Source organism: Heterocephalus glaber, unplaced genomic scaffold, assembly GCF_053883595.1.
Source record: "Heterocephalus glaber isolate CG9 unplaced genomic scaffold, H.glaber_assembly_v1.0 deba00001457, whole genome shotgun sequence".
NCBI classification, from domain to species: Eukaryota; Metazoa; Chordata; class Mammalia; order Rodentia; family Bathyergidae; genus Heterocephalus; species Heterocephalus glaber.
In genome coordinates, this window is record NW_028258305.1 from 6,753,869 (window position 1) to 6,768,398 (window position 14,530).

Sequence of the window (14,530 nt, forward strand, 5' to 3'; positions counted from 1 at the left end):
ATTTCAAAGAAAACAAACATAACAACTTTAGAAAGAGTTGAGCCAACTTTTCAAATCCTATAATAGTTATTAATTAGTACTGAGATCTCAACCTGGGTTTGGAATCAGATGATTATCATGATGCAATTCTAAGTACTTATGGAGGTTAGAACTGTTTTAGCTTTTATCACATGTAGAACAAGTGAGAGTCATTATAAATATCTTGTAAAATGAGAAAAGGTTGAGAAACTTAGTTCCAGGGCAACAGAGAACAAATCAGTTCCCTCACTCTTTCAAACAAAAGTCTCAAAATACTTGCTGTTGGGCATTATAGTTCCTTTAAATCATCTTTTCCCCCCAAGTCAAACAATCCCTCTCAATTGATGCTTATTTGATGCGCTTTCATGACTCTACTGATCTACTCTGTTAATACTCTGAATTATCAATGTCTTTAATAAAATGTAGCACCTAAAAGTAAAATATCATATTAGGCACTGACCAATCCATAATAGAGTACATTTCTCCCTTCACCTAGTTATACCTAATTTTCATTCATTAAAGGGGACTTTTTGTTATTCCTCTTGTAACCTACATATCCCATATTTTCAAAGATCTTTCTATTAAACTGCATTGGGGAAACAGGTACTGGACTGAACCCAGGTCCTTTTCACTGAGCTACATATTCAACCTTTTTTATTTTTAAAAATTTTGAGACAGGGTCTAAGTCACTAAGTTGCCTAGGTTGGGCTCAAACTTGCTCCTGCCTCAGTCTCTCAATATTGGGATTATAGGTATGTACCATCACAGCCAGCTTAAACTGCATTTTTAAAAGAATAATATTTTCCCCTGAGATTAAATGTTAACACATTAAAGTATTTGCAAGTAAAGACCCATATAACCTCGCTGCAAGTTATTTATTATTAAATATTTTATAGCTCTCCTCAGTCCCATACTAATTATCTACATCAAAGAATTCCAGACTGGGAATGACTAATATGAAATAATATTTCTGTTGATAAAATTAAAGAATGTTATTCTTTTAAAAACAGCTTTATTTAGGGCCGGTTTTAGCTCAGTGGTGCTGCGCCTGCCTGGCAAGCGCAAGGTCCTGAGTTTCATCCCTGGTACCAAAAAAAAAAAAAAAAAGATTAAAAACAGCTTTATTAAGGTATAAGTAATATACAATAAGTGGCTCATACTTAAATACAATTTGGTACATTTTAAAATATTACATACGAGTGTGAAACTATTGTCATAATCAAGACAACAAACATTTCCACCCCCCAAAGTTTCTTCCCCAAAGGGGCCCCATTTTAGTTCTTTCCTCCTTCTATCCCCAAACAGTAGGCAATTACTTATCTGCTTTCTCTGACTATAGGTTTATTTGCATTTTCTAGATTTTTTTTTTTTGGTACCGGGAATCAAACTTGGGACCTAGCGCTTTCCAGGCAGGTGGCAAAACCACTGAGCTAAATCCCTGGCCCTAGAATTTTAAATAAATGGTATCATTACAGTATGTGTTCTTATCTGGTCTGGCTTTTTTTTTTTCCACTCAGCATAACGATTTATAAGTTCATACATGTGGTGACATACATCAATAATTTGTTCTCCTTATTAATAAGATAGTAAGATCCATTGTATAGATATACTGCAACTTGTTAACCCATTTGTTGATAACATTTGGGGTTTTCCTTTTTTGTTATTATGATACGTCTGTTAAAATAATCATGTAAATATTCTTTTGGTAAACATTATGCATTCATTACAGAAATGAAATGGCTGGGTTGAAAAATAGTTATATGTTTAATATTTTTAGAGATAAACAAATTGGTTTCTAAGGTGGTTGCACAATTTAAAATTCTGTAACAGTTCCAGGGGCTTCAAATCCATGACAATATGTGGTATATTCAGTCTTTTAAATTTCAGCTATTCTTGTGAGTATGTAATGCTATTTTATTGTGATTTTAATTTTCATTTCCTTAATGACAAATTAAGTCAATCATCTTTTTCAGTGCTTATTGGTCATTTTAATACTTTCTTTCATGAAATGTCTGCTCAAATCTTTTCCACCTTTCTTATTATTAAGCTTTAAAAAAAAAGACTTCTTTCCACATTCTGAACATGTCTTTTTCCTGCTTTGTGCACTGCAAATAATTTCTGCCAAACCGAGGTTTGACTTTTCATTTTTTGGTTTGTTTGTTTTTGTTTTTTGGTACTGGGGATCAAACTCAGGACCTTGCGCTTGCACACCAGGTGCTGGAACCACTGAGCTAAATCCCCAGCCCAACTTTTCATTTTTGTAAGGGTTTTATAAAGAAAAAACAATGTTTTTAAGAAGTTCAAATTAACTCTGGTTCTTTGCGTGTTTGCATTTTTTTTTTTGGTACTGGGGATCGAACTCAGGACCTTGTGCTTGCGAGGCACACAGCGGAACCATTGTTAAATCCCGGGCTGTGTTTGCATTTTATTTAAAACTTTGCCTAGCTCAAGATCATTTAAGATTTTCTCCTAGCATTCTTCTAGAAGCCTCAATGTTTTGATACAGTCAAGCATAGAGGACAAATTGACCTTTGGGCCTTTAATTTGTTACTCATTAAAAGTATGATATGTGTTTTCTTCTGACGCAGTCAGGGACTTAAGGGTTTTTGCTTTAAAAACAGTTACTCTTCACTTTGGTGAACAGATGCCCAGTATATAAGTAAATGCAAAAAAAACTTGACCTTCATTTTGTATCTGTCTCTTTTATTACCTTAAAACTTTGGCTTGGCTCTACATATAAGCATGTCATTCATTTAGGAAGTTTCTATCTAAACATGGGCAATACAAAGTTAATTAACCCTAAATTTACATTACTTATCTCATCACCCTTCAAGGCTGAGGAAACAAAGATACAATATTTATATGGACATTCAACTACCAATGAGTGCTCAGAAGTCTCCTATCATTGCCCTAAACTTACAGGTCAATGTGGATTCTGGCAGGGACTCCACAATACTGAGACTGTCCTAAGCAGAAATAAGGATCTCATGGAGACAGAACTGCCCCCTCAAGCAATGAGGACTTCTCCTGGAGCCATCTTGAAAACCAGAACTGAGATAATGATCTACCAAACTCTAGCCCACCTCAGCTTAACCATAAAAGCTGCTCTCATTGTCTTATTAAGGAACCAATCTGATCCTTTTTATCAGAGTTGTGCTCTCCCTCTCCAGCTCTTCAAGCTGAAGTCTTCTCCCTATTTTATCTTACTTTCAAGCTTTGCCTAGAACTAATATTTTGCCTAAATGTGCCTAGGTCATTCACTGACACAGCCTGAAATTCTTTTACTGGGACAAGAGTTAAAGCTGTAAAGCTTTCATTTGAAAAGAGAGTCCCAGGGAGCATGGCTCACTGAGGGTGAACTAGAAAAGAGTTTCCCAGAGTTCAGCCAACCAGACACTTGGAGGCCTCTATAGCCATGCTTCAAAGGGGGCTGGCCAATACACAAGCTGGCAATAGATCTTGGTTATTATCCACATGGTGCTGGTTTTACAGGCATGAAGAATGCAAGGGGTCAGGGAGGCTTCAGATTTCAGAAGAAGGCCTGAGAGGCTAGGCAATGTGCCCCTGAGAGGGCAATGCATGAAGCTATGAAAGTGCAGCAGGGACTTCAGGAAGTTAGGAAAGTGTGAGGAAGCCACAGGCAGTGAGCAAAGCCTGCCCAAGAGAGAAGCCGTAAGACCTACAAAAGGCAACGCCATACAGGTAGGATCATCCAAGTTGTTTGGAGCTCTCATCTTTGCTCCAAATTGGCCATACAAAGAATACGAGTGCAGGACATGGAGCTACAGGATTTAATGTTTGCCCTTCTGGGTTTCAGTCTTGCTTTGACCCCACTGGTTTCTATCCCCCTATTTCTCCCTTTGGAACATGAATGTTCACCCTGTGCCAAGGTGTGTTGGGAGTGTTTAATCTTTTTTTTTTTTTTTAATCAGGGTTCACAGCTAAGAGTTTACCTTGAATCTCAGAGAAGACTTTGGACTTGGACTTTTCAGCAACGCTGAAATTGTTGATTTTGGTGACTCTTAGAGATGGACTAAGCATTTTTTGCATAAAGAGATGTGTATGAGTCTTTTGTTGGCCAGGGATACAAAGTTATAGTTTAGATCTGAGATGTCCCCCCAAGGTCTCATGTATTCAGAGGCAGGGCCTTTGGCAGGTGGCTGTTTTAGGGGGTTGATATAGCTGACACTGTCAGGAGATGATGTCTGTATAGAAGAGGTAGGTCAAGGGGGCATGAACTGGAAGAGTATATCTACCTCCCTGGCTCCTGCCTTCTCTCTCTGCTTTCTGGATGCTATCATGTGAGCAGCTTTTCTTCCTTTATGCCCCTCTTCCATTCCGTCCTGCCCTTGGAGCCAGTGTACTGAAAATATGAGCCAAAATAAGCCTCTCCTCATTTAAGTTACAGATATTGGGTATTGTTTCCCGGTGACTAAGACAAGAACCTACTCTGTGGATCAAGATCATGATCCCATCTCTTCTTTCAGAGGATCTCCTTGGTCTCTATCTGATAAGGTGGGATTTGTTTGTTTTGCTTTTAGACAGTCTTCTTATTTTACTCTGGCCTCAAAATTGAGATCTTCCTGCTTTAGCCTCCCAAGTGGTGTGGATTATAGGCATGTGCCACTGTGCCTACCTCAATGTTTCATCTTACCTTCAGGTGTCTGTTGAACTTTTAGTTAAATCTGAAGGGGCATATTCTTTTTTTTAATTTGGTACCGGGGATCGAACTCAGGACCTTGCACTTCCGGGGCAGGCAGCAGAATCACTGAGCTAAATCCCCAGCCCTGAAGGGGCGTATTCTAACTCCCTAAATTTCCATACATGTATTGAAAATAGCTTATCAAGTATTATAAAAAAGAATCCTAAAATTTTGATTGTGACAGAATTTGTAGTGGTTAATTTTAATAATAGTGGTTAATTTGTAGTGGTTAAGTTAGCTAGATTAAGGAGTACCTAGAGAACTGGTAAAGTTTTATATCTGTGAGTGTTTCCAGAGAAGACTGACATCTGAGTGGACTAAGTGGGAAATATCCTCACTTAAAATGGTCAAGCAATATCCAGTTGGCTAGAAGCCTGGATAGAACAAAAAGAGAGACAAGGTGAATTGGTCTCTTTCTCCTGGAGCTGGGAACTATTCTTCTCCTGGACTTGTTCATCAGAAGACTTGGACATCTAGGTTCTCCAGCCTTTGGACATCTAGGTTCTCCAGCCTTTGGACTCTAGAATTTACACCAGCACCCCTTAGGTTCTCAGGCCTTTGGACATGGACTGAGCCATGCTTCAGGCATCTCAGGGTCTCTGGCTTGCGGATGGCCCGTGATGGGACTTCTAAGCCTCTATACTTTTTTTTCTTTTTTGAGACAGAATTTCACTATGCAGTTCAGTTCAGGCTCACCTTGAACTCATGACGAACATACTGCTTCAGCCTCCCGAGATTATAGATGTGTGGGATTACAGATGTGTGCCACCATGCCTGGCTCAAGCCTCCATATTCATCTGAGCAAATGTCCTTAATAAATTCTTCTTTATGTCTGTCTGTCTGCCTATCTGTCTCCTACTGGTTCTGCCTTTCTGGAGAACCCTAATACCACAATGAGTCTATAGACCAATGGAGAAGAGCTTATGTCTTTGAATGCATGGCCACAGTATTTCTTCATTGATGACACTCTTTCTCTCAGGAATATTCTGAGTAGGGCCCTTCAAATTTTTAAAGGACTTACATTACTTGATTTTAATACTCATTAACCAAGACATTGTGGCACTGACTTAAAGACAGGCTACAAATGAATGGAAGAGAGTCTAGAAACAGATCCATACATGTATCATCAACTGACTTTTGGAAAAACTAGAAGTCAGTTAGAAAAGAATAATCTTTTTGACAAATGGTACTTAAACAATTAAATGTCACATGTGTTATAAAGTCTTTCATCTGGCTAGTGGGAACACAAACTATTCTTGATACTGGGAGAACTCCAGTGATTGTTCTGCTTATTCCTCTGTCCTTGGTAATCTTCTCATAGGCATATTCTAAGCAATCCTCTGCTAAAGATTCAAGAGGAATCTTCTAACAACCTCTGAAACTTTGTTGAGTAGCTCTCTCCTCTCTGGAACACTATGCACAAATTTTAGTCACCTTGGTCACAGATTTTAGTCACCTAAAGCCCAAATACATCTCCTCAATTCAAGATTACTGGGAACTGTTTGGACTGAACCGCAGTTGGGAACTTTCTATAAATAAGATTAGGCAGTTATAAGGATCACCTTTATTTCTGTTCTCTGTGGGATCACTGTCCTATGCAGCTTGTATTCAACACCTGAAAACCACTGTTTCAAATATTTTCTTCCATTTTTTAGTTAAGACAGATGATAAATATAGTGTGTGTTATTTCATCATGGCTAGAAATGGAAGTTTTGTTGTTTTTTTAAACACATGCAGAGCCTTGGTCTATGACCACAAAAATTGTGCACTCTATAACTCCAGATTACAATGTAAACATATCTCCTTCATATCCTCATTCTAGGTTTGAGTAAAATGGCAGCCCTAATCATACTATCTATTCATACTGAGCTTGTGATCACCTGTAATTTATAAATGCTATGATTATGATTAACATTCAAACAGGTCTTCTCATCAAATCAATATCATAAGTGATTATTTGGTTTCCACAACAGAATTATAACATAACTGAAATGTAATGCCTATTGTATTTAATTAAAAACACCTAAAAACCATTTATAACATGGTCTCTGTGAGAAGACACAATTGGAATTCCATGCAGAAATTCCAGAAACATTTCTCCCTTGCTTGTTAGTTAAGGGTATACATCTACCTACACGGAAGAGGGTTAGAGAATAAGAGTAAAATTCAAACGGGGAATGAGTTCAATACTAAGGTACATCTTACCATTTTTACACATCTAAAAGTTATATTACAGGGCTGGAAATTTAGCTCAGTGGTTCTGTGCCTGGCTCTCAAGTGCAAGGTCCTGAGTTCAATCCCCAGTGCCGCAAACAAAACAAAACAAAACAACCCCATAAAAGTTATATTATAGAAGTATCTCTTTAGTTAATATAGAGATTGGCCTGTGATGATAATAAAATGAAATATACTTACTCATCCAACTCTTCTTCAGTTTTAGAACTATCAGCATAAAGGTACTTGCTCATGTCCACAGGTCTTATGTTTTTTCTTTTTGCACACTGGGGAGGAGATTCCTTCACAGTTACAAAAGTTTCTGGCTCACCGAATGGATTCAAATACTGTGGAGTATGTACATCTTTAAAGGGATTATAGCTGTTATAAAAAGAGTCTTCTGCTTTTTTAGGCAAAGCTGTTTCAGTGATTGGTTCTATAAAATAATAGCAAGAGACAAATTAAGTTAATAGCACATTTTATTACAAAAAAAAAAATACACCCTACAATCTTTGTGATGTCCGACACCTGCAATTCCAGCTCTTAGAAGGCTGAGGCAGAAGGATTGTGAGTTTGAGGCTAGCCTGGGCGACATAGTGAGTTTCAGGCCAGCCTGTGCTACACAGCAAAACATAGATTCTATCTTAAAACAAACAAACAAACAAATCATGAATTAATAAACTATAGGGCTGAGGAAACATAAAGCAATAATGAAATAGTATGTTTTACAGGTGCAAAGGAATCTTGAAGTGCAGAAAATGTGCTATCTAAATCTCCGTTTACTTTAGGAATGGTGCTCTCAAAAATGACATCTTTGGGTTGTTAATGTTCCGTAACAGCCTTTACAATTTCTAATACTATCAGCATTATGGAACATCAATTGTGGAAAGTTTAAACTTGTTGGAAACACAGTATTATATTATTATTTTATTTCACTATACTAGTTTGCTGTTCCAAATTGAAACAATAAATTTGTTTTGCCCTGATGCAAGTAAGCAGACCTGAGCCAGATGGCAATCCTCTCGTGACATGAGTAAGCAGGCCTGTGCCCAACACCAGCACACCCTCTTGATGCAAGAGTGAGACCATCCACCAACTCCAAGCAGGCTCTACACTTTGCTTCCCCTTGGCATGGGGCAGCAGAGGTGAGGACTAACCAACTGACCTGATCCTGGATGAGGACAACACTTGGTGAAAGAAGGAAACAACAATCAGACCCCAGGACTGTCAATATTAAGTCCAACACTCCACTTAAACCACCACCCTGTGGCCTACATTCAGCAGCCACCAGAGGGCTGATGGCATTTCCCATCTACCAATGGGAGCAAGGACACACCTTAGCTTCGATGGTTACTAGTCTTTGGTGAACTAGAGGAACATCTGGTGTAGGGAGGGCACATCAAAAACACACAGGCCCTAAAACTAGCCAGAAAAAATCATGACTAGCCACATCCAAAGACTACAGATCAGAGAAAGGAACCACTCATTCAAAAACAAAAATTTTTTCCTTGACTCAATCTCTTTTTAAAAATTTTTCTATTTTTTATTATTTTTAACTTTTGCTTCATCAGGTTTTCTGGGATTTGGCTTTTTTTCTCCATCTCCCCCCTCTCTTTTAGTTTCTTTCTCTCCTTTTCTGTTTTCCCCTTCCAACTTTCTCTTTTCTCTTATCTTTCTTTTATTTCCTGTATTTTGTTCTCTTTAATAAATGGTGTTGGGAAGACTGGCTTTCACATGCAGAAGATTGACGCTAGGCCCATCTATCTCACCACCTAGTAAACTAAAATCAAAATTGATCAAAGAATTGAATGTTAAAACAAAAATACTTAACTTGGTGGAAGATACGATAGGTAAAACTCTTGAAGTTATAGGCATAGGGAAGGAGTTTCTCAACAGAACTCTGGTTTCACAGGGTAAGACTCAATAAATGAGATCATATCAAATTAAAAAGCTTCTGCACAATAAAAGAAACAACCAACAAAGTGAAAACATAACCTATAGAATAGGAAAAGTTGGGGCTGCTATTCCTCAGAGAGTGGACTAATATCTAGAATATATAAAGTACTTAAAAAAATTTGATCCTCCCTCAAAAGATTCAATCAAAACTGGGAAAATGAAATGAACAGATACTTCACACAAGTACAAATGGCTAATGCATAAAGAAACACTCAACATCACTGGACATTAAAGAAATGCAAATTAAAACAATAATGAGACTTCATCATTAAGAAATCAAATAAAGGGCTGAGGATTTAGCTGAGTGGTGCCACTGCCTGACTCACAAGCGCAAGGTCCTGAGTTTGATCCCCAGTACCAAAAAAAAGAAAGAAATCAAATAATAACAAATGCTGGTGAGAATGCAGGGGTAAAAAGAAACCCTTCTACATTGTTTGTGGGAATATATAATAATTATGGAAATCAATATGGAAAGTCTTCAAAAAAATTAAAACTAGAAATTCCACTTAACCCAGCTATTCCCTTTCGGGGTATCTTACAAAAGAGTTAAGGACATCTTATTACAGTGATATATGCATACCCATGTTTATAGCAGCACAATTCATAATAGCTAAATCTTGGAAGCAGCCTATATGTCCATCAAAAGATGAATGGATAAATATGGTATTTACACATGAAGTACTACTCTGCAAAAAAGAAAGTCATCTGTAAGAAAATAGACCTAAGTCCCAAGTTGCGCGAAACACGCCGAATCAGCCCGCGCCCCGGTAACAATCCACTGGACCACCCCCCGCTCCTCTGTACAGCCACATGGTTCCACACTACAAAGACGCAAAGGACACCAGACCACCAGACCATGGTACTGAGTTCCGCTGCTCCTGGCCCAGAAGAAAGGGCTTTTGGGCCACCTTCTGTCCTGCTGTTCCTGGCCCAGAGGAAGGGGCTTCCAGGCCACCATCCCTCCCACTGCTCCGGCCCAGAGGTAGGGGCTTCTGCGCGGCCATCCCTCCCGCTGCTCCCAGCTCACAGGAAAGGGCTTTTGGGGGACCATCCCTACTGCTGCTCCCGGTCCCTGTCCCACCTCTCCCAGCTCAGAGGAGGTAATCCATGCAGGCGCTAACAGCCCCCCGCAGTCGAAATGAGAAAACACGTAAGTAAGTCTCAAACCCAGACTTCCAGATCAACTACAGCAACCCCAAAGGGAAATGAGATGGAACACTCTGATACTCAACCACCTGGATCCACTGAACTGGCAACAAAAGGGGATCTGGAAAAAATGAAATCAGAAATAATTTCTCAGAAAACAGGAGAAATTGTGCCCCTAGTGCAAGACATGATTAATAAATCTAGAGAGGAGCTGAGGAACATGATGGAATCCCAACATAGGAAACAAATGGAATCCATAAAACAGATGCAAATAGATTTCCAGGAGATGAAAAGCTCCACTGAAAGTCTACACAGCAGAATGAGCCAATGTGAGGACAGAATTTCAGATATAGAACATAAGATTGCAATTAGTGACCAGGAAAAGAAAAATTGCTTCAAAATTATAAGGGGACACGAGAAATCAATCCAGCAGCTGCTAGATGATGCAAAGAAGAATAACATAAGACTTATTGGAGTCAATGAAGAAAGAGGAGAGAGTGCAGATGACATAAAAAAATCTCTCTACAGAAATAATGGCAGAAAACTTCCCAAGCAGGGGAAAAGAGCTTGACATACAGATAAGTGAGGCATATAGGACTCCAAATAACCTTGATCAAAAAAAGTCTACACATAGGCATATAATTGTTAAGATTCCAGACACTCAACAGAAGAACAAAGTTCCACAAGCAGTTAGAGAAAAGAAACAAATCACATACAAAGGAAAGCCCATCAGAATCACAGCAGACTTCTCAACACAAACCATCAAGGCAAGAAGAGCTTGGAGTGACATATTTCAAGCCCTAAAAGAAAACAGCCTCCAACCCAGATTGATGTACCCTGCAAAACTATCTTTCAAAATGGATGGAGAAATAAGATACTTTCATGACAAAGAGCACCTTAGGAACTTCGTGAATACCAAACCAGCACTCCAAAGAATTTGACACAATATCCTAGGAACAGACATTGAGGATCACAACCCCAGGAAGCAAAGCAGAATGAACCCATCTGGCATGACAAGAAATTAAATGTAAAGGGTGAGAACCTAACAAAAAGAAAAAGTCATGACAATGACAAGTCAATAAGTTTCAGTTATAACCATCAATGTTAATGGTCTTAATTCACCAATCAAAAGAAATAGACTGGCAGAATGGGTCAAGAAGCAAAATCCAACAATATGCTGCATGCAAGAAACACACTTCATTCAAAAGGAAACTCATAGACTGAAAATTAAAGGGTGGAAAACAATACTGCATACGAAAGGAACCCGAAAAAAAGCAGGAGTAGCCATCCTCTTGGCAGATCAAGTAGATTTCAAACCAACTCTGATTAAGAGAGATGAAGAAAGACACTACATCCTTGTAAAGGGAAGAATCCAAGAGGAAGAGATGACAATCATAAATATCTATGTACCAAACAGTAGTGCGCCCAACTATATAAAACAAATACTAACGGACATGAAAAGTCATATATGCACTAATACAATTGTTGTGGGGGACCTCAACACCCTACTGTCACAAATAGATAGATCAACTAGACAAAAAATAAGTAATGAAATACAGGAACTCAATCAAACTTTTGAACAAATGAACTTACCAGATGTTTACAGAGTCTTCCACCCCACAAAATCAGAATACATATTCTTCTCAGCTGCACATGGGTCATTCTCCTAAATAGACCACATACTCACACATAGAATAAGTTTAAGTAACGGCAAAGGAATTGAAGTTATCCCCTGTATATTATCAGACCATAGTGCGATGAAATTGGAGATCCATAGCAAAAGAAACTCAAAAAATTTCATAAACACGTGGAAATTGAACAACACACTTCTGAATAACCAATGGGTCACAGACAAAATTAAAGAAGAAGTCAGACAGTTCCTTCAATTAAATGACAATGACAATATAACATATCAGAATCTATGGGACACAATGAAAGCAGTCTTACGAGGGAAATTCATAGCAGTGAATACGCATATTAGGAAAAAAGAACGAGCCCAATTAAACAACCTGATGCTGAACTTCAAGCTTCTAGAAAAAGAAGAGCAGGACAAGCCCAAAGCTCATACAAGGGAGGAAATTATACAGATCAGAGGAGAAATCAATGCAATGGAGACTAAGAGAATGATACAAAAAAATCAATGAAGCCAAGAGTTGGTTCTTTGAAAGAATCAACAAAATTGACAAACCCTTAGCCAACCTTGTCAGAAAAAGGAAAGAAAAGGCCCAAATCCATGCAATTAGGAATGAAAACGGTCAAATTACAACAGACCCAGCAGAAATACAGAGGATCATCAATACCTGCTTCCAGAACCTATACGCCAATAAGATGGACAACACAGAAGAAATGGACAGATTCCTAGATACATATGAATTACCAAAGTTGAACGAAGAAGACCTAAAAATTCTGAACAGCCCAATATCAACCAATGAAATTGAAAATGTAATTAAAAGCTTATCAACTAAGAAAAGCCCGGGCCCTGATGGCTTCACTGCTGAATTCTACAAGACACTTAGAGAGGAACTGCTGCCACTACTGCTTAAACTCTTCAATGAAATTGAAAGGGAAGCAATACTCCCAAATTCATTCCTGGAAGCAAGCATCACCTTGATTCCCAAAGCAGAGAAAGACCCAACCAAAAAGGAGAATTATAGGTCAATCTCACTAATGAACATAGATGCAAAAATCCTTAATAAGATAATGGCAAACAGAATGCAGAAGATCATCAAGAAGATCGTACACCCTGACCAAGTGGGATTCATCCCAGGGATGTTTCAATATACGAAAATCAATCAATGTAATACACTATATCAATAGAGCCAAGGACAAAAACCATATGATGATCTCCATAGATGCAGAAAAAGCATTTGACAAAATCCAACATGCATTTATGATAAAAACCCTACAAAAAATTGGAATAGATGGTCTCTACCTCAAACTGATAGAAGCCATCTATGAAAAACCAACAGCCAATATCATACTAAATGGTCAAAAACTGAAATCCCTCACACTAAAATCAGGAACAAGACAAGGATGCCCACTATCACCACTCTTGTTCAATATAGTTCTGGAAACATTAGCCACGGCAATTAGACAAGAGAAAGAAATAAAAGGAATAAAGATAGGTAATGAAGAAGTCAAATTGTCATTATTTGCAGATGACATGATACTCTATATAGAAGACCCCAAGAACTCCACCAAAAGTCTTCTAGACTTAATAACCAAATTCAGTCAAGTAGCTGGTTACAAGGTCAACACACAAAAATCAATAGCTTTCCTCTACACAAATGACAGACTCACTGAGAGAGAAAAAGGGCAAATAATTCCTATTAACAATAGCATCCAAAAAACTGAAATACCTAGGAATCAACCTAACAAAAGAAATCAAAGACCTCTTCTCTGAAAACTATGGCACTCTGAAAAGAGAGACTGAAGATGATATCAGAAAATGGACAGACATCCCCTGCTCCTGGGTAGGAAGGATTAATAGAGTGAAAATGGCCATCCTTCCAAAACTGCTATATAGATTCAGTGCAATTCCAATTGAGATCCCAGCAGCATACTTCACGGACCTTGAGAAAACAATCCAAAAATTCATTTGAAACAAGAAGAGACCCAGAATAGCAAAAGCAATTCTAGGTAACAGAGACATGGCAGGGGGTGTCACAATCCCCAACCTGCAACTATACTACAAAGCTACTGTGTTAAAAACAGCATGGTACTGGCAAAGAAACAGACCTGAGGACCAGTGAAACAGATTAGAAGATGCAGAAACAACGCCAGACACACTCAGCCATCTCATCTTCGACAAAGGAGCCAAACACCCTCACTGGAGGAAAGATAGCCTCTTTAATAAATGGTGCTGGAAAAACTGGGCTTCAACTTGCCAAAGATGAAAACTAGACCTATATCTCTCACCATGCGCTAAACTAAAATCAAAATGGATTAAAGATCTAAATGTTAAAATAGAAACTCTGAACCAGTTGGAACAGAGGTTAGGTAGAACCCTTGAAAACATCAGTGTAGGAAAAGATTTTATGAACAAAACCTCAGTTGCCCGTGAACTAGCACAAACAATCAACAAGTAGGATCTCTTCTTATTAAAAGGCTTCTGCACAGCAAGAGAAACCACCAGCAGTGTGAAGAGACAACCCACAATGTGGGAAAAAATCTTCACTTGCTCTTCCTGAGACAAAGGTCTACTATCTCGAATCTATAAAGAACTTAAAAAGATCATACCTCCCAAATTTAAAGACCCAATCCAAAAATGGGCATCTGAAATGAACAGACATTTCTCAGACAAAGAAGTAGAAATAGCAAATAAACACATGAAAAAATGTTCAACATCACTGGTCATTCGAGAGATGCAAATGAAAACAACGCTGAGATTCCACTTCACTCCAGAAAGAATGGCTGCTATCATGAAATTAACCAATAACAAATGCTGGCGGGGCTGTGGGGAAAGAGGAACCCTGCTCCACTGCTGGTGGGAGT

General features: G+C 38.4%; 1 protein-coding gene across 16 annotated transcripts in view; it reads right to left on the reverse strand.

Moving 5' to 3' along the window:
* The window catches only part of Ehbp1 (EH domain binding protein 1), a 350,855-nt gene that overhangs the window by 178,220 nt on the left and 158,105 nt on the right, over positions 1–14,530 (reverse strand). For all 16 annotated transcript variants that reach the window (XM_087215996.1, XM_013074056.3, XM_004849989.3 and 13 more), the window contains one exon: positions 7,136–7,370. In XM_087215996.1, coding sequence (XP_087072122.1) covers positions 7,136–7,370 — 235 coding nt within the window. The remainder of the gene's footprint in view (positions 1–7,135; positions 7,371–14,530) is intronic.